General features: G+C 44.1%; 1 protein-coding gene across 12 annotated transcripts in view; it reads left to right on the top strand.

Moving 5' to 3' along the window:
• The first annotated feature begins 13,324 nt into the window (after window positions 1-13,324).
• Window positions 13,325-21,626, top strand: part of LOC106584645 (inositol hexakisphosphate and diphosphoinositol-pentakisphosphate kinase 2) — a 58,809-nt gene continuing 50,507 nt past the window's right edge. For 8 of the 12 annotated variants that reach the window (XR_006761553.1, XR_006761554.1, XM_045706398.1 and 5 more), the window contains exons 1-8: window positions 13,325-13,837; window positions 14,095-14,302; window positions 14,567-14,657; window positions 14,768-14,853; window positions 15,250-15,404; window positions 15,729-15,830; window positions 18,863-19,024; window positions 19,309-19,430. Coding sequence is in view for 10 of the 12 variants with exons in the window: in XM_045706398.1 (XP_045562354.1) it covers window positions 13,676-13,837; window positions 14,095-14,302; window positions 14,567-14,657; window positions 14,768-14,853; window positions 15,250-15,404; window positions 15,729-15,830; window positions 18,863-19,024; window positions 19,309-19,430 (1,088 nt within the window). In the remaining 2 variants the exon portion in view is untranslated. The remainder of the gene's footprint in view (window positions 13,838-14,094; window positions 14,303-14,566; window positions 14,658-14,767; window positions 14,854-15,249; window positions 15,405-15,728; window positions 15,831-18,862; window positions 19,025-19,308; window positions 19,431-21,626) is intronic. The other 4 variants (XM_045706397.1, XM_045706400.1, XM_045706403.1 and 1 more) reach the window with 1 other exon arrangement.

Here is a 21,626-nt window from a genome sequence, read left to right on the forward strand (position 1 = left end):
CTTTATAGTCACTGCAGTGTGTTGGCTGTAAGGTAAAGTTGACTAGCGAAGTGAGCTACGTTGTAACTATTTATTTGCACGCAAAAACATTTGGCATGGAGGTAAGGTTGTTAGCGAACACAGTTCGCGCGCGGCAGCAAGAACATTGTCACTCTTTCTCTTGACAGGAACAACACATGAACCATTCGTGACAGACAGGTTCCAAAGCTTGTTCCCAAAACAAAAATATAGTAGACTAAACTTAACTCCATCGTGAAATAAGTTTCTGATCAACTCCAACGGAGTGGAGCAGAGACCTGGGGCGTATTCCCATTACGGAAACCGTTTATGAACCAAACGGAACATAACGAGAGTTTATATTGGACAAATTCTGTTAGGTTCCGTTTGCTTCTGTTTAATAAACGTTTTGCAACAATTGCCCCAGGGGTGTATTCATTGTGGAAAACGTTTACCGTTTAAGAACCAAACAGACGTAAACGGGGAAGGGAACTACCTGAATTTGTCCAATAGAAACTATTGTTTGGAGTAAACCGTTTGCAACAGAATTTCATAATGATTACACCCCAGGTTTGGTGGAACTAATAATTTACATTTTCTTTAAGTATTGACCTCGGGCGAATCGATGTAGTTGGAGCTGAATTCCACAAAGCCTGGTCTTTGCTCCACTCCATTGGTGAAGTGGAGCTGGAACTGAGCATGCCCAATTTTGACTGGAGGTCGGACAGAAATTCGCAAAGGCTGAAGCATTGGCCTTCTTGCCTGCTTCCAGTAGCGCTAATGCTCACGCATGGCCGCCCGTCATTTATTTAAACAGGAAGTCACATTGAGATTAAAATCTATTTTACAAGAGAGCCCTGTACACATAACAATACAAACAGAATATTAAAACAACATACACATGTGTATAAAACAATCAAATTCAGCACAATAAGACAATTAAAATAAAAACATTTAATTAAAGGAATCACATTCAGCTACAAATAAATCCTCAATCAATAATGTAAACTGCCTGAGTGACACCAGTACATCTAACTGCAGTGAACTCTGCAGATTGTTCCACAAATTTGGGGCATAAAAACAAAATGCAGATTTTCCCAAATCTGTGGAGACTGAAGGGCTCTCTAGTGTTGTCCATTCCTGTGAACGGTTTGGTAACTTGTGATTTAAAAAAAAATCGTAATTAATGATGTTCCATATGGAGGGGGTTTCTGTCAGATTGCTTTGTATATAACTAAAAAAGAATGCAGCTCTCTTTTTACAGACAGAGAGGTTCATCCCATGTATTTGTAGTCTGCATTTGTGTGTTGCTATTGCTTTAGTTACTGTCATGGAACTTGCAAAATATTTTTATAAAGAAACTGATAAAACACACAGGTGCAAAATCAAGGTGACTTACTACGTGCACATGATAAAAGAAAGGAACGAGGTGGGTAGCTAATAAGTGTGTCATTGTAGTAAAGAATTTATAAAAAAAAAACACATCTTAAAATGTTGTTAGTGTACATACAACTAAATGTTTAAATACTGAGAGCTTTATGTCCATACTAGCCTATTGTGTCGCACTTGAAAAAGCTTCATTCTATTTCTGTGTGTAAGCTATAGCTTTGAAATAAGGGAAGTAATATATCCTAAATCATTTTTTGTTCCTTCTTAGGTTTTCTGTCTGGCTCCTGACCTATTTAGTGTTTATATGCTGTATAATATGACATGTAGCCTATTTTAAATGATGAGCGCTTCTTACATTCACCTTTTCAATGTTTATTCAAATACTTTTCATTCAAATCCGTTTTGGTTTCAATACTTAACCAAATGGTAGTTCCAGGTAATCTGAAAAATAGATGGGTATTGGTTAAAATGTGTTTTTTTTATTTTTATGAAAGGAGCGAGTTCCTCACTATACTGTCGCGCGTTCCTCACTATACTGTAAGCATTTTGTCGCGCGTTCCTCACTATACAGTAAGCATTTTGTCGTGCGTTCCTCACTATACAGTAAGCATTTTGTCGCGCGTTCCTCACTATACAGTAAGCATTTTGTCGCGCGTTCCTCACTATACAGTAAGCATTTTGTCGCGCGTTCCTCACTATACTGTAAGCATTTTGTCGCGCATTCCTCACTGTACAGTAAGCATTTTGTCGCGCGTTCCTCACTATACAGTAAGCATTTTGTTGCGCGTTCCTCGCTGTACAGTAAGCATTTTGTCGCGTGTTCCTCACTATACTGTAAGCATTTTGTCGCGCGTTTCTCACTATACAGTAAGCATTTTGTCGTGCTTGTCTCACTATACTGTAAGCATTTTGTCGCGCGTTCCTCACTATACTGTAAGCATTTTGTCGCGCGTTCCTCACTATACAGTAAGCATTTTGTCGCGCGTTCCTCACTATACAGTAAGCATTTTGTCGCGCGTTCCTCACTATACAGTAAGCATTTTGTCGCGCGTTCCTCACTATACAGTAAGCATTTTGTCGTGCGTTCCTCACTATACAGTAAGCATTTTGTCGTGCGTTCCTCACTATACAGTAAGCATTTTGTCGCGCGTTTCTCACTATACAGTAAGCATTTTGTCGTGCGTTCCTCACTATACAGTAAGCATTTTGTCGCGCGTTCCTCACTATACAGTAAGCATTTTGTCGTGCGTTCCTCACTATACAGTAAGCATTTTGTCGCGCGTTCCTCACTATACAGTAAGCATTTTGTCGTGCTTGTCTCACTATACTGTAAGCATTTTGTCGCGCGTTCCTCACTATACAGTAAGCATTTTGTCGTGCGTTCCTCGCTGTACAGTAAGCATTTTGTCGTGCGTTCCTCACTATACAGTAAGCATTTTGTCGTGCGTTCCTCGCTGTACAGTAAGCATTTTGTCGTGCGTTCCTCGCTGTACAGTAAGCATTTTGTCGTGCGTTCCTCACTATACTGTAAGCATTTTGTCGTGCGTTCCTCACTGTACAGTAAGCATTTTGTCGCGCGTTCCTCACTATACAGTAAGCATTTTGTCGCGCGTTCCTCGCTGTACAGTAAGCATTTTGTCGCGCGTTCCTCGCTGTACTGTAAGCATTTTGTCGTGCGTTCCTCAAAACTGTGATTATTGTCTGTGCTGTAGATGGCATCTGGGTCAAGGAGTGTTGGGGTATGGAGACTAGAGGGCTTAGGCTATTTCTGTGATGGGTGGCCGGCGGTGGGGAATGAGGTATTGTCATTCCTCTTCTGTACGTTCAGTCCACTCCAGACTATTGAACATAATAATGAACAGATTTGTTAAAGATTTAAGCATTGGAGGCTACTCCGATTTTTGAAAATAAATAATAATAATCACCTGTGCACAGTCTCGCTTCTGTCTCAGTGTTCTGATAATAACTGTTAGGCTGTGTGAAGTCTCAGTGTTCTGATAATAACTGTTAGGCTGTGTGAAGTCTCAGTGTTCTGATAATAACTGTTAGGCTGTGTGAAGTCTCAGTGTTCTGATAATAACTGTTAGGCTGTGTGAAGTCTCAGTGTTCTGATAATAACTGTTAGGCTGTGTGAAGTCTCTGTGTTCTGATAATAACTGTTAGGCTGTGTGAAGTCTCTGTGTTCTGATAATAACTGTTAGGCTGTGTGAAGTCTCAGTGTTCTGATAATAACTGTTAGGCTGTGTGAAGTCTCAGTGTTCTGATAATAACTGTTAGTCTAGATGACTAACTAGTCATGATGGCCTACTTTGTTTTCATAGTGAACGCTTGTATGCTGCTGTCAATCAACACAAGTAAATGGCTAGTGGAAGACAACAATACTCTGACTGTGCCGGTCTTTGCAGTCTCCTTCAATCCCTTTAGAAATGAAACGCCCTTTAATGGACAGCATATGGATCCTGTATTTGCACAGACAGTTGTCTGTGTCATTGGCAGTGGCAACCCGCCCCTAAAAAAAATGGTTGGATTATGGATTTTAAATGCTCATAAAAGTGAGGTAAATGTGTACATACGGTGGCAAGAAAAATGTATGTGAACCCTTTGGAAATACCTGGATTTCTGCTTAAATTGGTCCTAAAATTTGATCTGATCTTCATCTAGGTCACAACAATAGACAAACACAGTCTGCTTAAACTAATAACACACACAATTATACGTTTTCATGTCTTTATTGAACACACCATGTAAACATTCACAGTGCAGAGTGCGAAAAAGATGTTGGATTTAATAACTGGTTGATCCTCCTTTGGCAGCAATAACCTCAACTAAATGTTTTCTGTAGTTGCGGATCAGACCTAAACAATGGTCATGAGGAATTTTGGACCATTCCTCTTTACAAAACTGTTTCAGTTCAACAATATTCTTGGGATGTCTGGTGTGAACCGCTCTCGTGGTACTGCCACAGCATCTCAATCGGGTTGAGGTCAGGACTCTGACTGGGCCTCTCCAGAAGGTGTATTTTCTTCTGTTCAAGCCATTCTGTTGTTGATTTACTTCTGTGTTTTGGGTCGTTGTCCTGTTGCATCACCCAATTCCTGTTGACCTTCAATTGGTGGACAGATAGCCTAACATTCTCCTGCAAAATGTCTTGATAAAGTTGGGAATTAATTTTTCCATCGATGATAGCAAGCTGTCCAGGCCCCGAGGCAGCAAAGCAGCTCCAAACCATGATGCTCCCTCCATCATACTTTACAGATAGGATGATGTTTTGATGTTGGTGTGCTGTGCCTTTTTTTTTCTCCACACATAGTGTTGTGTGTTCCTTCCAAACAACTCAACTGTAGTTTCATCTGTCCACAGAATATTTTGCCAGTAGCGCTGTGGAACATCCAGATGCTCTTTTGCGAACTTCAGACGTGCAGCAATGTTATTTTTGGACAGCAGTGGCTTCTTCCGTGGTGTCCTCCCATGAACACCATTCTTGTTTAGTGTTTTACGTGTCGTAGACTCGTCAACAGAGATGTTAGCATCTTCCAGAGATTTCTGTAAGTCTTTAGCTGACTCTCGTGGATTCTTCTTAACCTCATTGAGCATTCTGCACTGTGCTCTTGCAGTCATCTTTGCAGGACGGCCACTCCTAGGGAGAGTGCTGAACTTAATCCATTTATAGACAATTTGTCTTACCGTGGACTGATGAACATCGAGGCTTTTAGAGATACTTATGTAACCCTTTTCAGCTTTATGCAAGTCAACAATTCTTATGTCTTCTGAGATCTCTTTTGTTTGAGGCATGGTTCACATCAGGCAATGCTTCTTGTGAATAGCAAACTGAAATTTTGTGAGTTTTTTTTTTTTTATAGGGCAAGGCAGCTCTAACCAACATCTCCAATCTCGTCTCATTGATTAGACTCCAGGTTAGCGGACTCCTGACTCCAATTAGCTTTTGGAGAAGTCGTTAGCCTAGGGGTTCACATACTTTTCCCAACCTACACTGTGAATGTTTTAATGATATATTCAATATAGACAAGAAAAATACAATCATTTGTGTGTTATTAGTTTAAGCGCACTGTCTATTGTTGTGACCTAGATGAAGATCAGATCAAATTTATGCAGAAATCCAGGTAATTCCAAAGGGTTCACATACTTTTTCTTGCCACCGTATGAAGTTATTTCAGATTGCAAGTTAACTGGCTAGTTGTGACATGTTAGCTAGATATCCCCAGTCAGATTGTATCTGCATGCTTGTTGCGTTCTCCCTGGTGCGTTCGTTTGTGAGCTGACTGCTCATTCTACATGGTATAATCTAATCCATGTCAGCGTGAAGCTGTGTTCATTCGGTTTTTGACATGCAGAAGTAAATGGGTGTGTTTATGCTGCTGTTCAAATGCACAGATCACTTTATATGTCTTCACAAAAAAAAAAACCCGGTAGTTTGAAAACTTGGCATCATATTTTGTTCATGCAGCTTTGTTGATAACTCCAACCACCTCACTCCCCTAGTATTCAACCAATCAGTGGCCGTCATTGGGCCTGTTATCAGTGAGTTGGATAGTGAGTGCCTTTTCCGAGAGCTCAGTTGATGATCCCACCCTAATCATAAACATTGGTGGAAGCAAGGCCTTTCTACAGGACACTGTCACAAAGGTTACTGTCTCAAAGGTTAAAAGCCTTTATTGGGTTCGTCACACTTTGGGTGGTGGAGGTGACACACTGCCAGACAGACAGTGGGTCGGTCAATGCCAGAGGGAGATGGGGATGTGTTCTATCAGCCATCTTGGATTAAATTAGTCATAGGCGTCGGAGGAGGATGTGTGTATTATTAGTTTCAACACTGTTTATTGTTGTGACCTAGATGACGATCAGATCAAATTTTATGACCAATTTATGCAGAAATCCAGGTAATTCCAAAGGGTTCACATACTTTTTCTTGCCACTATATGAAGTTATTTCAGATTGGCACACAGGCAGGCGTTAGGACAGGCACACAGGCAGGCATTAGGACAGGCGGAATTAGGACAGGCGGAAGGGCAGGCATTAGGACAGGCGGATCTAATACTTTAAAGGGGCCATCTGCAGTTGCTACATCCTGTTTTTTTTTTGTACTTTTTAAATGAATGATTGAAGGGTATATCGTCATAATAGAATATAACAGTAATATCTACCAGGTTGAAAGTCAACCATCAACACTAGGTGTTCAACCATCAACACTAGGTGTTCAACCATCAACACTAGGTGTTCAACCATCATACATTAGCCATCAATTAATGAAGGAAACTGAAGAGGCCGGCATTCCAGTAGCACTATTCTCCTCATCCTCAACCCACCAGTCCTATTTCTCCCAGTCCCTCAAGGCCTGATAGCCTTAATGCTGTGTTTCTTCGAGCACGGTGGTGTTGAGTGTCTTCACACTGTCGTTGTAGCTATGTATTTATGAGTTTCTCCCGTCCTCGGGTGTCCGAGATGGGCTTCCACTTGGTTTAGTGCAGCCTGTCCGTGTCAACGCCGTGGAGGAGAGTGATGAGTTATGTTTGGGTAGCGTTACTAGTGTAGGCCTCTGCACCCGATACTTTTCTCTACCCTGTCCACCCCTGGCCCTCTTTCAACCCCCTGAAAGGAGGGCAGGCTATTCTGGGGACCGGGGTTACCCATGGTCACATGTTATGTGTGACAAAGTTGAGATATGTGTGGGCAGGATCTGTCTAAAAGAAGCATGTGGTTTTAGCTAGCGTGCTAGCATTCTATAGCATTCTATAGTATATCATGAAAGGAGTTGGTTTTGTTTCAAATCAGATCAAATTTAAATTGTCACATGCTTATTTACAAAACGTGTAGACTAACAGTGAAATGCTTACTTATGGGGCCCTTCCCAGCAATACAGAGAGAAAGGGGGGGTGGGAAAGTAATATAAAAAGTAAAGAAGTAATATAAAAATAATAACACAAGGAATAAATCCACAAATGTTTTGTATACGGAGTGTATTTAGCAGACTCATGGCTTGGGGTTAGAAGCTGTTTAGGATCCTGTTGGTACCACTTATGAGACAACTTAAAGGAAGGAGGTCGGAGACCTGGCAGTGTTGTGCCAGGACAACAACCTTTCCCTCAACGTCACCAAGACAAAGGAGCTGATCGTGGAAACGGAGGGCCGAACACACACTCATCCACGTTGACAGAACACTCTATGACTTGGGTGGCTGGAGTCTTTGACCGTTTTTAGGGCCTTCCTCTGACACCGCCTGGTATAGAGATCCTGGAATGCAGGGAGTTCGGCCCAAGTGATGTACTGGGCCAAATGCACTACCCTCTGTAGCGCCTTGCGTTTGGATGCTAAGCAGTTGCCATACGAAGCAGTGATGCAGCCAGTCAAGATGCTCTCAATAGTGGAGCTGTAGAACTTTTTGAGGATCTGAGTGCCCATGCCGAATCTTTTCAGCCTCTTGAGGGGGAAGAGGCGTTGTCATGCCCTCTTCATGACTGGGTCGGTGTCTGTGGACCATGATATATTTCCTTAGTGATCGACCTGCTCCACTACAGCCCTGTCGACGTGGATGAGGGTGGGATCTCAATACCAGGCGGTGTCAGAGGAAGGCCCTAAAAACGGTCAAAGACTCCAGCCACCCAAGTCATAGACTGTTCTGTCGACGTAGATGAGGGTGTGTTCGGCCCTCCAATTCCACGATCGGCTCCTTTGTCTTGCTGAGGTTGAGGTTGTTGTCCTGGCACAACACTGCCAGGTCTCTGACATCCTTCCTTTAGGCTGTCTCATCGTCGGCGGCATTCTTAATGATGGTGTTGGAGTTGTGTGCAGTCATGGGTGAACAGGGAGTATAGGAGGGGATTGAGAACACACCCGTTGGGGGGGCCCTTGTGTTGAGGGTTAGCGTGGTGGATGTGTTGCATACCCTCGGCCCATCAGGAAGTCCAGAAGCCAGTTGCAGAGGGAGGTGTTTAATCCCAGGGTCCTTAGCTTAGTGATGAGCTTGGAGGGCACTATGGTCTTGAATGCTGAGCTGTAGTCAATGAACAGCATTCTGTCGTAGGTGTTCCTTTTGTCCAGGTATTATGGTATTAGTACACAAGGGGTCGCCAAAAACACAAAAAGACCATTGGGCATCTGTTACCAGAATGCTAACAAAATTAGCACAATTAATAGTGAATTTCCTTGGAGGTTGCTAGATAAATATGCCAATGAGCGGAAACGAAAATAAACTAAGTGTAAAAAAGCAGGCAGTCCAGCGAATACATTTATCCATGTTTAAATAGAAGCTACTGAATGTCATTTTTGGTGAGTTTGGATAATTTACAAGCGAATCTAAATGAGAGATATTGTACAAATGAACAAAGTTTTGATGCATGCTTGTCTGCTCTGAAGCAGCATGTGTACACTGCGTCTGTCTGGAGGGAGAAGGAGCGGGAGGAGATGACTGGGAGGAGCAGACTGGCCGAGAATGGAGAGGCGAAAAAGGCATGAAAATCAAGATGGTGGCAGCTGTACATAACTCCTCAAGTGCTTTGACGACTTAAACATGGAAGAAAGCTCACACAATATGTGACTCGTTTCAGGAAACAAGGTGTATGTCGCACGGCACTACTTCACAGGAGAGCCATTTGAACTTTACATTTTTTTTATATCTTTTTGGCAGAAATGCGTTCTGGAACATGTGAACTTTCATGTGCCTTAATAACAAATGTGTATGCCATCTGTAAACACAAATACAATTGTTAATTTAGGAGCCTAGTTGGTTTAGCCACAGAAGTCAGCAACCTTCCCACTAGCCATGATTAGCTGAGATAATGAGTGGGCTGGACATGCCGAGAGATGAGTTTGGATTGTTCTGCCATGTACAGTGGTTCCTCCTTTAAAAGTTGCAAGCTTGCACCGTGGGACTTAGCGGTACCCAGTGTCACGGCTTCATTGCTCCAGACCACCACAAGGGGGAGTTAGAGAACTCATTATGCATTTGGGTCCAAAGGTTTTTATATGACCAATCATATCGAGTGGTTCCAATGACGAATTTTTATGTTAATGTTTTAGGGACTCCTGAGAACCAGCAAACCAGGCTGTCGTCTTGGGAAAGGAATGAAGTAAAGAATCTAGCTAGCTAAAGCATTTACTGCAAATTGAATGTACAATTGTGTAAGCTTGCCTTGCAATGCAGCTGAAGTAACATAGCTAGCTAACTATTTAGTTGCGTATTGTGTAGTGGAGGATAAAAATGACTGTCTGCCTATGGATGTGTAGCTAGCTACAGTATGTAGCCGATCTATGTATGGACTAAAGGTCGACCGATTATGATTTTTCAATGCTGATACTGATTATTGGAGGACCCAAAAAATCTGATACCGATTAATCGGCCGATTTTTATTATTTTTTAAATATATTTGTAATAATGACAATTACAACAATACTGAATGAACACTTTTTTTATTTAACTTAATATAATACATCAATAAAATCAATTTAATCTCAAATAAATAATGAAACATGTTCAATTTGGTTTAAATAATGCAAAAACAAAGTGTTGGAGAGGAAAGTAAAAGTGCAATATTTGCCATGTAAAAAAAGCTAACGTTTAAGTTCCTTGCTCAGAACATGAGAAAGCTGATGGTCTTCAATATTCCCAGGTAAGAAGTTTTAGGTTGTAGTTATTATAGGACTATTTCTCTCTACCATTTGTATTTCATATACCTTTGACTATTGGATGTTCTTATAGGCACTATAGTATTGCCAGCCTAATCTCGGGAGTTGATAGGCTTGAAGTCATAAACAGCGCAATGCTTGAAGCACAGCGAAGAGCTACTAGCAAATCCAGGAAAGTGCTGTTTGAATGAATGCTTACGAGCCTGCTGCTGCCTACCACTGCTCAGTCAGACTGCTCTATCAAATATCAAATTATAGACTTAATTATAATATAATAACACACACAAATACAAGCCTTAGGTCATTAATATGGTCAAATCCGGAAACTATCATTTTGAAAACAAAACGTTTATTCTTTCAGTGAAATACAGAACCGTACGGAATTTTATCTAATGGGTGGCATCCCTAACTCAAAATATTGCTGTTATATTGCACAACCTTTAATGGTATGTCATAATTATGTACAATTCTGGCAAATTAATTACTGTCTTTGTATGGACCGTAATAGACATGCCTATATTTCCCCCATAGCAAACAAAGGAAGACAGCGGAGTTCCAATATTATTTTTGTTTACATTTTAACTATAAAACAACGTGAGCAGATCTCATTGCCAACAATAGCGAAGCAGGCATTGAACAGTAAGGTGGGAATAGAACGTTCGGAAGGCGAGTTGTTGCCATGGTGCTCAATACAACTAATAGGAGCTGGCAGGGTGAAAAATGCACTCAAATAAGGCCTGTTTTTTTCCGATTACTTCAAAACGACGCCAAGCAGCTGGGAAATATGGTCATATTATGAAACTGGGCTCCACGGCGGATGCAATGAACTAGTTATCAGAAAAGAACGTTGTTAAAAATGTAATGTGTCCAGCCTACTATCTACATGGATTTCAGAGCACTCTCGTCTGAGTGTATCAGATCGCAGAATAATGACTTTATGAGCGCTCAACACCCGTTGAATATGGCCGGTGTCAGTGAACGTCAGGAAAAAAGTGTAATTGAATTGTTTCCAGCAGCACATTTACAGTCACCAACACGAGAACTGCCTTACCAGCTCTGCTAGGGTGAGTAAAATGGTCAGAGTGGTCTCTTTTGGGTCTGGAAGTAGCTAGCCAACGTTATCTTGGGTGCTTGACTGCTGTAGTAAGGCCAGAACGCTCAAATCAACCCTACTCCTCGGCCCGAACGTCCAGTCTGCGCTCGGAGAGCGAAACGGTCTGAATTCACAAACTGACAGTTTTTCTCTGAATGGAAACACCATAATATTAATCAAATTAAGTAAGCCAAATTTCTTAATAAATCCCATATACTATGTTATTACAAAAAATGTTTTAATTTCTCTGGTAATGCCAATACGGAATACTATCAAATGCTTCTCAAAGATGCAAAGGTGGTCAAACTAGCAATAACTTGCAGTAACAGAAGAAATGGCTGAGAATTAAATGACGTGTCCCAGAATGCTGCAGCAGCACGCAGGGTGTGCCGCAGTATGACGCAACGTTTAAAGGAGGAACCACTGTAGCAGGCTTCTGTCTATACCATGAGCTGGTCAGTATGTGTAGGTAATCCTTTCTAACGCAGCTTTTTATAAAGATATCACGTAGTAGAACTGCATAAGTGTTGCTCTCCACTTTCTGGAGGACAGAGTTTTGAAATCAGTGGAATTAGAGTATGATATCTAAGGAGATGGAGAACATTCTGCCCTTTGATTGCAAATATGCAGACGGAGTCGAAAAGAGGACACACAGAGAGCTGTTGTATAAGCGCCCTGAATTTATGAACGGGCAATCTGACAACGCTCTGAGTTTACGAATGCCCAGAGCACACTCTGGCACTCCAGATTAAATTTACCAACACACCCATAGTATATAACAGCCTTTAGTCTTGAAATCTTTGGTTGTTTAGTACATGGCCGCACATGTGAATCCTTAAATGGATGGGTGGGGCTAAAGCTTAAGAGGGTGTGAACGATGCTGAAAGGGTGTAGACCAAGATCTCTCCAGTAGGTACCAAAACATTCAAGGGCCATTTTCTCAAAAGTGAGATTACAAGTTAATCAACTTTCAAAGTAGAATTACTTTCCTATTGTTCCTCATCTCTAGTGTGTGATACACCATTTTCTAGCTGAGTCTCTACTTTTATCCAATGTAAAAAAAACATAATTTCAAATTTTGCTACATAAGACCGACTCGTGCCTGTCGGTCCCATATGATGCCCCGTTAATTTATTAATTCAGTAAATTACTTTGATAACAAGCAAGTTAAACTTAGGGGTCGTGTTAATACAGATTTCTTTATTTTTCACGCAGGAAAAAACAAAACCCTTACATCTCTTGCTGTGTTTTTAAGTGCAGAACTAAAATGCTAATTGTAATTTCTGCTCGGCATTAGCCATTCGGATAATGACTGTAAATCCTTATTTTGAATTTCAGTGAGCTCACTGGCTTTGGTTTCTGACATGTAGAGTGTACATAGTCATTCTAGCTTTGTGTAAGACCAGTGGCAAATCATTTGTAAAATAGAGAAGAGTAACGGCCCGAGGCAACTGCCCTGAGGGACACCGCACTGTACATATGTGACACGCTCGATCATAATCATTTGGAAGTTGCAATGGCTAATTTGCATATAAATTATGTTTTTGTCCATTTAGATTGTGTCTTTTGCATTGAGGCTATGTGATTTTGGCTAGAACGTAAGGATGGACTAACTTTAACAAACGACTGTATATCACAGGACACAAAAGAAGGACAGTTTTAGTTATGCTCTTCACGGCATGTGGCCATAGCAACTCCAAACAGTGGTACGACACCCAGTAGATGAGTAGAGCTGAGTTAGAGAGATGAGGCAGCATTATTAGACAGCATGCGGACTTCTTCACAGGCACTGAACTCAGTCTCTCAGGGTTGGTCTGTTTCTGTCTTTCTTTCTGTGTTGTCCTCTGTAGGTGTCGACTGGTGGTGAGACTGGAGGAACCTTTGTGAACCAGTCATCTCATCGTCCTCAGCCTAGAGCGATGCCACTTTGTAGAATGAGACCCTTCTCCTGACACAGGGAGGGTAGTCCTCCCCCAACCTTAGCAACCCGGACTCCCTACCTACCTACCTACCTACCTACCACTGCCTACCCTACCTACCTACCTACCCACCCTACCTGCCTACCTCCACCCACCCACCCACCCTACCCACCCACCCTACCCACCCACCCACCCACCCTACCCACCCACCCACCCACCCACCCACCCACCTCCACCCACCCACCCACCCACCCACCCACCCACCCACCCACCCACCCACCCTACCCTACCCACCCACCCTACCTCACCCACCTACCTCACCCACCTACCTCACCCACCTACCTACCTCACCCCTGACCCCCATTACCTCACCCCTGACTAACCCATAAACCCTGCCCTCAAATTACTACCTCAACACTCTATGTAAAACTGCTGCTCTTAAACCGCTCTGTCCCCACCCTCCTGAGTATTACATTACATTCAACACACCAACAGGGGGAATTAAAAAAAGCATTGCCAGTGCCTACTTCCTGGTGTCCATTTTGTGCCCAGAGTGGAGTCACCAGTAGGGTGCTCTAAGCCTGTGTACTGGCACGCGACGATGCTGCTGAACTTCGAGTGACGTCCCCACTCTGTGATGTCAGAGGCCGGAGGAGAGGGACGGGACCAGAGTGGGAATCTCATGTTTGTTGTTGGCTGTGTCGATGAAGACCACCGAGGCTCAGAAGAAGGAGGAAGAATGAAGAACGAGGGAGAGATGCGAAAAGGAGAGGAGGAAGACGACCAGGATTATGACTCGGTGTGTACGTGGAAGCAGAAAAAAGACTAGTCTTTACTTGATTCCTTGCTTCCTCACCTCCTTCTCAAACTGCATTTGAGAAGAATCCAAGATCTCTCTCCTTGGACCTTCTCCTCCAATGCATTTTGAAAAGGAGGAGAGATGACAGGACAAGAAAAAATTGCCTTTGCCTTCACAAGTAATCTTATAACACATGATGTACAGTAAATGACAAACGGTGATCTTTACATCCACCCCTTCTCTCTGGTTCCCCCAAGCCTCCAGAGAGGCAGATCGTGGTGGGCATCTGTTCCATGATGAAGAAGTCCAAGTCCAAGCCCATGACCCAGATCATGGAAAGGCTGTGTAAGTTTGAGTACATCACAGTGGTCATCTTCCCCGAGGAGGTCATCCTCAACCAGCCCGTGGACAAATGGCCCCTGTGTGACTGCCTCGTCTCCTTCCACTCCAAAGGTACAAACCAACGTACGTATGTGCACCCACCGTACAGTATTAACTGCATCAGGTACTGGTTTTCTCACATGCACATTGCACAGCTATAATGTCATGTATTTAGCCTGTATACAGACCCTTGGAACAATAATGTCATGTATTTAGTTGTATGTAGTCCCATGGAACAATAATGTCATGTATTTAGCCTGTATGGAACAATAATGCCATGGTTAAGACATGTATTTCCTGTATTTATTTACATGGTTGTGTTTATGTATGTATGGGGTGGGTGTGTAGGTTTCCCATTGGACAAAGCGGTAGAGTACGCCAAACTCAGAAACCCACTTCTCATCAATGACCTGAACATGCAGTACTACATACAAGACAGGTATGTAGACAGGTATGATGGTAAACACTCGGTCATTCCTGCCCTGTTCATCCTTTGTAAAAGTCTACTGACTCGTTCCATCATATAAACGTTGTATTCTGTCCCCTCAGGAGGGAGGTGTATCGTATCTTGCAGGAAGAGGGCATTGATCTTCCTCGTTACTCTGTGTTAACCCGAGATCCAGACAGACCTGAAGGTAAGTGTTACAACACATCTTGTCTCTTGTGACAGACTGGTACTATTAAATCAATTAGCGAGCTAGCATGCACCCAAGATTTGGTACTGGGTGCCAAGATTACAAGTGTAGCCACTTGCACAGCTGAATGTGTTCTTTTTCCATAGTGCGATTGGTTAGAATGCTTCAGGAGGGCGGTTCAATGTGCTTGAGTCTCGGTATGAGCTAGATCAGGAGGAAGTGTTGCGGCTAAGGAAGCACAGCGACTTCTTTTTACATATGCATTTTCTATAGACCTCAAGTTCCGCCTAGCCTAATGAAGATGAAGGCTGTTACCATATCACCTACCCAATCGGGCATAATTCAAGTGTGCTTCGAGACCCTGTCTCTGATTGGCTGGGTGGCCTTTCATTCTAGAGTGTAACCTGGTGGAGGGGGAGGATCATGTGGAGGTGAACGGGGAGGTGTTCCCCAAGCCCTTTGTGGAGAAGCCTGTGAGTGCTGAGGACCATAACGTTTACGTCTACTACCCCACCTCAGCTGGAGGGGGCAGCCAGAGACTCTTCCGCAAGGTACTGAGGGACTAGGGAGGGACAGTCAGACGCTGTATTGTAAAGGAACTGCTGTTGGAATTATAGTGGATGGGTGGAGTTTTTTGGAGCCATGCTGTACAGAATGGGCCGAAACTCAACTGTACACACTTAGTACTCAAACCAAACTTTCAACCCCTTATTTAGATATTTTACTTGCACTTGATTTGATTTTTTTTTCTTCTTGAAAGAAACGAACAAATTGTATAGTCCCAAAAGTGCAAACCCCCGTCCCGTCTGGCTGGCTCGATCAAGCGCTCTGTCGATACTATTTGAACCCAGGTCTGACTGTCTCCTCTCCTGTAGATAGGGAGCCGCAGCAGTGTGTACTCCCCAGAGAGCTGTGTGAGGAAGACTGGCTCCTACATATACGAGGAGTTCATGCCAACGGACGGCACTGATGTCAAGGTATCCTCTTAAGTGTGTGTTGGTGTGTGAGCCTGGTTCAGGTCAGTCATTTGTTTGATCGGCTGTATGGGGTGTGTCTTTTGTTGATGTTTAGGTTAATCGATTGGTGGACTGTGTACACTGCCTTCAGAAAGTATTCAAAATCAAATCAAATCAAATGTATTTATATAGCCCTTTGTACATCAGCTGATATCTCAAAGTGCTGTACAGAAACCCAGCCTAAAACCCCAAACAGCAAGCAATGCATGTGAAAGAAGCACGGTGGCTAGGAAAAACTCCCTAGGAAAAACTCCCTAGAAAGGCCAAAAACCTAGGAAGAAACCTAGAGAGGAACCAGGCTATGAGGGGTGGCCAGTCCTCTTCTGGCTGTGCAGGGTGGATATTATAACAGAACATGGTCAAGATGTTAAAATGTTCATAAATGACCAGCATGGTCAAATAATAATAATCATAGTAGTTGTCGAGGGTGCAACAAGCACGTCCGGTGAACAGGTCAGGGTTCCATAGCCGCAGGCAGAACAGTTGAAACTGGAGCAGCAGCACGGCCAGGTGGACTGGGGACAGCAAGGAGTCATCATACCCTTTGACTTTTTCCACATTTTGTTGTTACATCCTTATTCTAAAATGGATTAAATCGTTTTTTCCTTATCAATCTACACACAATACCCCATAATGACAAAGCAAAAATGTGTTTTTAGAATTTTTTGGCTAATTTATAAAAAATAAGAGGATATATTTACATAATTCAGACCCTTTAATCAGTACTTTGTTTTAGCACCTTTGGCAGCGGTTACAGCCTTAAGTCTTCTTGGGTATGATGCTACAAGCTTGGCACACCTGTATTTGGGGAGTTTCTCTGTACACTTTTTTTTTTATACTGTATCAGGTGTACACTGCGGGGACTAGGGCTGTGAATTTTCAGCGACATCACGATATGATATTATCACCATACCAAGGTGCTGGTAGGATATGTATTGCGATACTCACAATTCTGTATGTATTGCGACTTAGAAGCGGTGATTTAAAAAGAACTAAACATATTGCTCACCTTACGTCTGCTGCAGAGGGACACGATAGATGCCATGGGAAAACAACAAGTATTGATCAGTCATGGAAATAAACATGCAGGTACACCCAACTAGTGCAAAAATAATATTGTCAAAACGATACGATATAATATCCCGATATGTCACTGTATTGTTTCCCCCCCCCTCATCACTACTGTGGCCCTGACTATGTGACTATGGTATGATGTCAGGTGAACACAGTGGGCCCTGACTATGTTATGATGTCAGGTGAACACAGTGGGCCCTGACTATGGTATGATGTCAGGTGAACACAGTGGGACCTGACTATGGTATGATGTCTGGTGAACACAGTGGGACCTGACTATGGTATGATGTCAGGTGAACACAGTGACTATGTTATGGTATGATGTCAGGTGAACACAGTGGGACCTGACTATGGTATGATGTCAGGTGAACACAGTGGGACCTGACTATGGTATGATGTCATGTGAACACAGTGGGTCCTGACTATGGTATGATGTCAGGTGTACACAGTGGGTCCTGACTATGGTATGATGTCAGGTGAACACAGTGGGACCTGACTATGGTATGATGTCATGTGAACACAGTGGGTCCTGACTATGGTATGATGTCAGGTGAACACAGTGGGTCCTGACTATGGTATGATGTCAGGTGAACACAGTGGGACCTGACTATGGTATGATGTCATGTGAACACAGTGGGTCCTGACTATGGTATGATGTCAGGTGTACACAGTGGGTCCTGACTATGGTATGATGTCAGGTGTACACAGTGGGCCCTGACTATGGTATGATGTCATGTGAACACAGTGGGTCCTGACTATGGTATGATGTCAGGTGAACACAGTGGGTCCTGACTATGGTATGATGTCAGGTGAACACAGTGGGACCTGACTATGGTATGATGTCATGTGAACACAGTGGGTCCTGACTATGGTATGATGTCAGGTGTACACAGTGGGTCCTGACTATGGTATGATGTCAGGTGTACACAGTGGGCCCTGACTATGGTATGATGTCATGTGAACACAGTGGGTCCTGACTATGGTATGATGTCAGGTGTACACAGTGGGTCCTGACTATGGTATGATGTCAGGTGAACACAGTGGGACCTGACTATGGTATGATGTCTGGTGAACACAGTGGGACCTGACTATGGTATGATGTCAGGTGAACACAGTGGGTCCTGACTATGGTATGATGTCAGGTGAACACAGTGGGTCCTGACTATGGTATGATGTCAGGTGAACACAGTGGGACCTGACTATGGTATGATGTCATGTGAACACAGTGGGTCCTGACTATGGTATGATGTCAGGTGTACACAGTGGGTCCTGACTATGGTATGATGTCAGGTGTACACAGTGGGCCCTGACTATGGTATGATGTCATGTGAACACAGTGGGTCCTGACTATGGTATGATGTCAGGTGTACACAGTGGGTCCTGACTATGGTATGATGTCTGGTGAACACAGTGGGACCTGACTATGGTATGATGTCAGGTGAACACAGTGGGACCTGACTATGGTATGATGTCTGGTGAACACAGTGGGACCTGACTATGGTATGATGTCAGGTGAACACAGTGGGACCTGACTATGGTATGATGTCAGGTGAACACAGTGGGACCTGACTATGGTATGATGTCAGGTGAACACAGTGGGTCCTGACTATGGTATGATGTCTGGTGAACACAGTGGGACCTGACTATGGTATGATGTCAGGTGTACACAGTGGGACCTGACTATGGTATGTCGTCATGTGAACACAGTGGGACCTGACTATGGTATGTCGTCATGTGAACACAGTGGGACCTGACTATGGTATGATGTCAGGTGAACACAGTGGGACCTGACTATGGTATGATGTCAGGTGAACACAGTGGGACCTGACTATGGTATGATGTCAGGTGAACACAGTGGGACCTGACTATGGTATGATGTCATGTGAACACAGTGGGTCCTGACTATGGTATGATGTCAGGTGTACACAGTGGGCCCTGACTATGCCCATGCTGAGGCCAGGAAGTCCCCAGCCCTGGACGGTAAGGTGGAGAGGGACAGCGAGGGGAAGGAGATCCGCTACCCTGTCATGCTCTCCGCCATGGAGAAACTGGTGGCCCGCAAGGTCTGCCTGGCCTTCAAGGTGAGTCTTTTTTCAACCAATCAGACCACTCGTTCTGTGTGTGTCATCTCACCCAATCAACCTGAAGCCATCTTAAACTTGCGGTGTATCCCAATAGTCTGAAGAGGCTTCCTCGTCTTATCTCCTTTATCTGCAAGAGCTGCGTAGGTAAAAGCATCTGTCGTGTTTTTTCAGGTAAGTGCAGATGAATGGAGGAACCCTCTTTTGACTACTGGGATGCACTCCACTTGATTGGCTTCATTCAGTTTCAAATGTCTGACAGTGATGCTCTCTCTCTATGCCAGCAAACTGTGTGTGGCTTCGACCTCTTGAGAGCAAACGGCCACTCCTTCGTCTGTGATGTCAACGGTTTCAGCTTTGTGAAGAACTCCATGAAGTACTATGACGACTGTGCCAAAGTCTTGGGGTAGGTGAGGCAGGCTGTCATGCTGAAGGTTCAACTAGCGCTCATCCATCTCCGTTCCTTTACTTTAGTACGTTTTAGTTTTACAGGGAGTGTGCACTTGAATCAACATTACTATGAAAGTGACAGTTTTAGCCAGCCGCCTAATTTCCAACTGCAGTCCCTGGTTTAGCCCCCTGATTTCCACGTTGCTACCCAGGGGACAGCTGGGTAACTAGAGTCATACTGTACATTGACACCCAGGGGTCAGCTGGGTAACTAGTTATACTGTACATTGACACCCAGGGGTCAGCTGGGTAACTAGTCATACTGTACATTGACACCCAGGGGTCAGCTGGGTAACTAGTCATACTGTACATTGACACCCAGGGGTCAGCTGGGTAACTAGTCATACTGTACATTGACACCCAGGGGTCAGCTGGGTAACTAGTCATACTGTACATTGACACCCAGGGGACAGCTGGGTAACTAGTCATACTGTACATTGACACCCAGGGGACAGCTGGGTAACTAGTCATACTGTACATTGACACCCAGGGGTCAGCTGGGTAACTAGTCATACTGTACATTGACACCCAGGGGTCAGCTGGGTAACTAGTCATACTGTACATTGACACCCAGGGGTCAGCTGGGTAACTAGTCATACTGTACATTGACACCCAGGGGTCAGCTGGGTAACTAGTCATACTGTACATTGACACCCAGGGGTCAGCTGGGTAACTAGTCATACTGTACATTGACACCCAGGGGTCAGCTGGGTAACTAGTCATACTGTACATTGACACCCAGGGGTCAGCTGGGTAACTAGTCATACTGTACATTGACACCCAGGGGTCAGCTGGGTAACTAGTCATACTGTACATTGACACCCAGGGGTCAGCTGGGTAACTAGTCATACTGTACATTGACACCCAGGGGTCAGCTGGGTAACTAGTCATACTGTACATTGACACCCAGGGGTCAGCTGGGTAACTAGTCATACTGTACATTGACACCCAGGGGTCAGCTGGGTAACTAGTCATACTGTACATTGACACCCAGGGGTCAGCTGGGTAACTAGTCATACTGTACATTGACACCCAGGGGTCAGCTGGGTAACTAGTCATACTGTACATTGACACCCAGGGGTCAGCTGGGTAACTAGTCATACTGTACATTGACACCCAGGGGTCAGCTGGGTAACTAGTCATACTGTACATTGACACCCAGGGGTCAGCTGGGTAACTAGTCATACTGTACATTGACACCCAGGGGTCAGCTGGGTAACTAGTCATACTGTACATTGACACCCAGGGGTCAGCTGGGTAACTAGTCATACTGTACATTGACACCCAGGGGTCAGCTGGGTAACTAGTCATACTGTACATTGACACCCAGGGGTCAGCTGGGTAACTAGTCATACTGTACATTGACACCCAGGGGTCAGCTGGGTAACTAGTCATACTGTACATTGACACCCAGGGGTCAGCTGGGTAACTAGTCATACTGTACATTGACACCCAGGGGTCAGCTGGGTAACTAGTCATACTGTACATTGACACCCAGGGGTCAGCTGGGTAACTAGTCATACTGTACATTGACACCCAGGGGTCAGCTGGGTAACTAGTCATACTGTACATTGACACCCAGGGGTCAGCTGGGTAACTAGTCATACTGTACATTGACACCCAGGGGTCAGCTGGGTAACTAGTCATACTGTACATTGACACCCAGGGGTCAGCTGGGTAACTAGTCATACTGTACATTGACACCCAGGGGTCAGCTGGGTAACTAGTCATACTGTACATTGACACCCAGGGGTCAGCTGGGTAACTAGTCATACTGTACATTGACACCCAGGGGACAGCTGGGTAACTAGCCATACTGTACGTTGACACCCAGGGGACAGCTGGGTAACTAGTCATACTGTACGTTGACACCCAGGGGACAGCAGGGTAACTAGTCATACTGTACATTGACACCCAGGGGACAGCAGGGTAACTAGTCATACTGTACATTGACACCCAGGGGACAGCTGGGTAACTAGTCATACTGTACGTTGACACCCAGGGGACAGCTGGGTAACTAGTCATACTGTACGTTGACACCCAGGGGACAGCTGGGTAACTAGTCATACTGTACGTTGACACCCAGGGGACAGCTGGGTAACTAGTCATACTGTACGTTGACACCCAGGGGACAGCTGGGTAACTAGAGTCA

Source organism: Salmo salar, chromosome ssa23 (assembly GCF_905237065.1).
Source record: "Salmo salar chromosome ssa23, Ssal_v3.1, whole genome shotgun sequence".
In the NCBI taxonomy this organism is placed as follows: domain Eukaryota; kingdom Metazoa; phylum Chordata; class Actinopteri; order Salmoniformes; family Salmonidae; genus Salmo; species Salmo salar.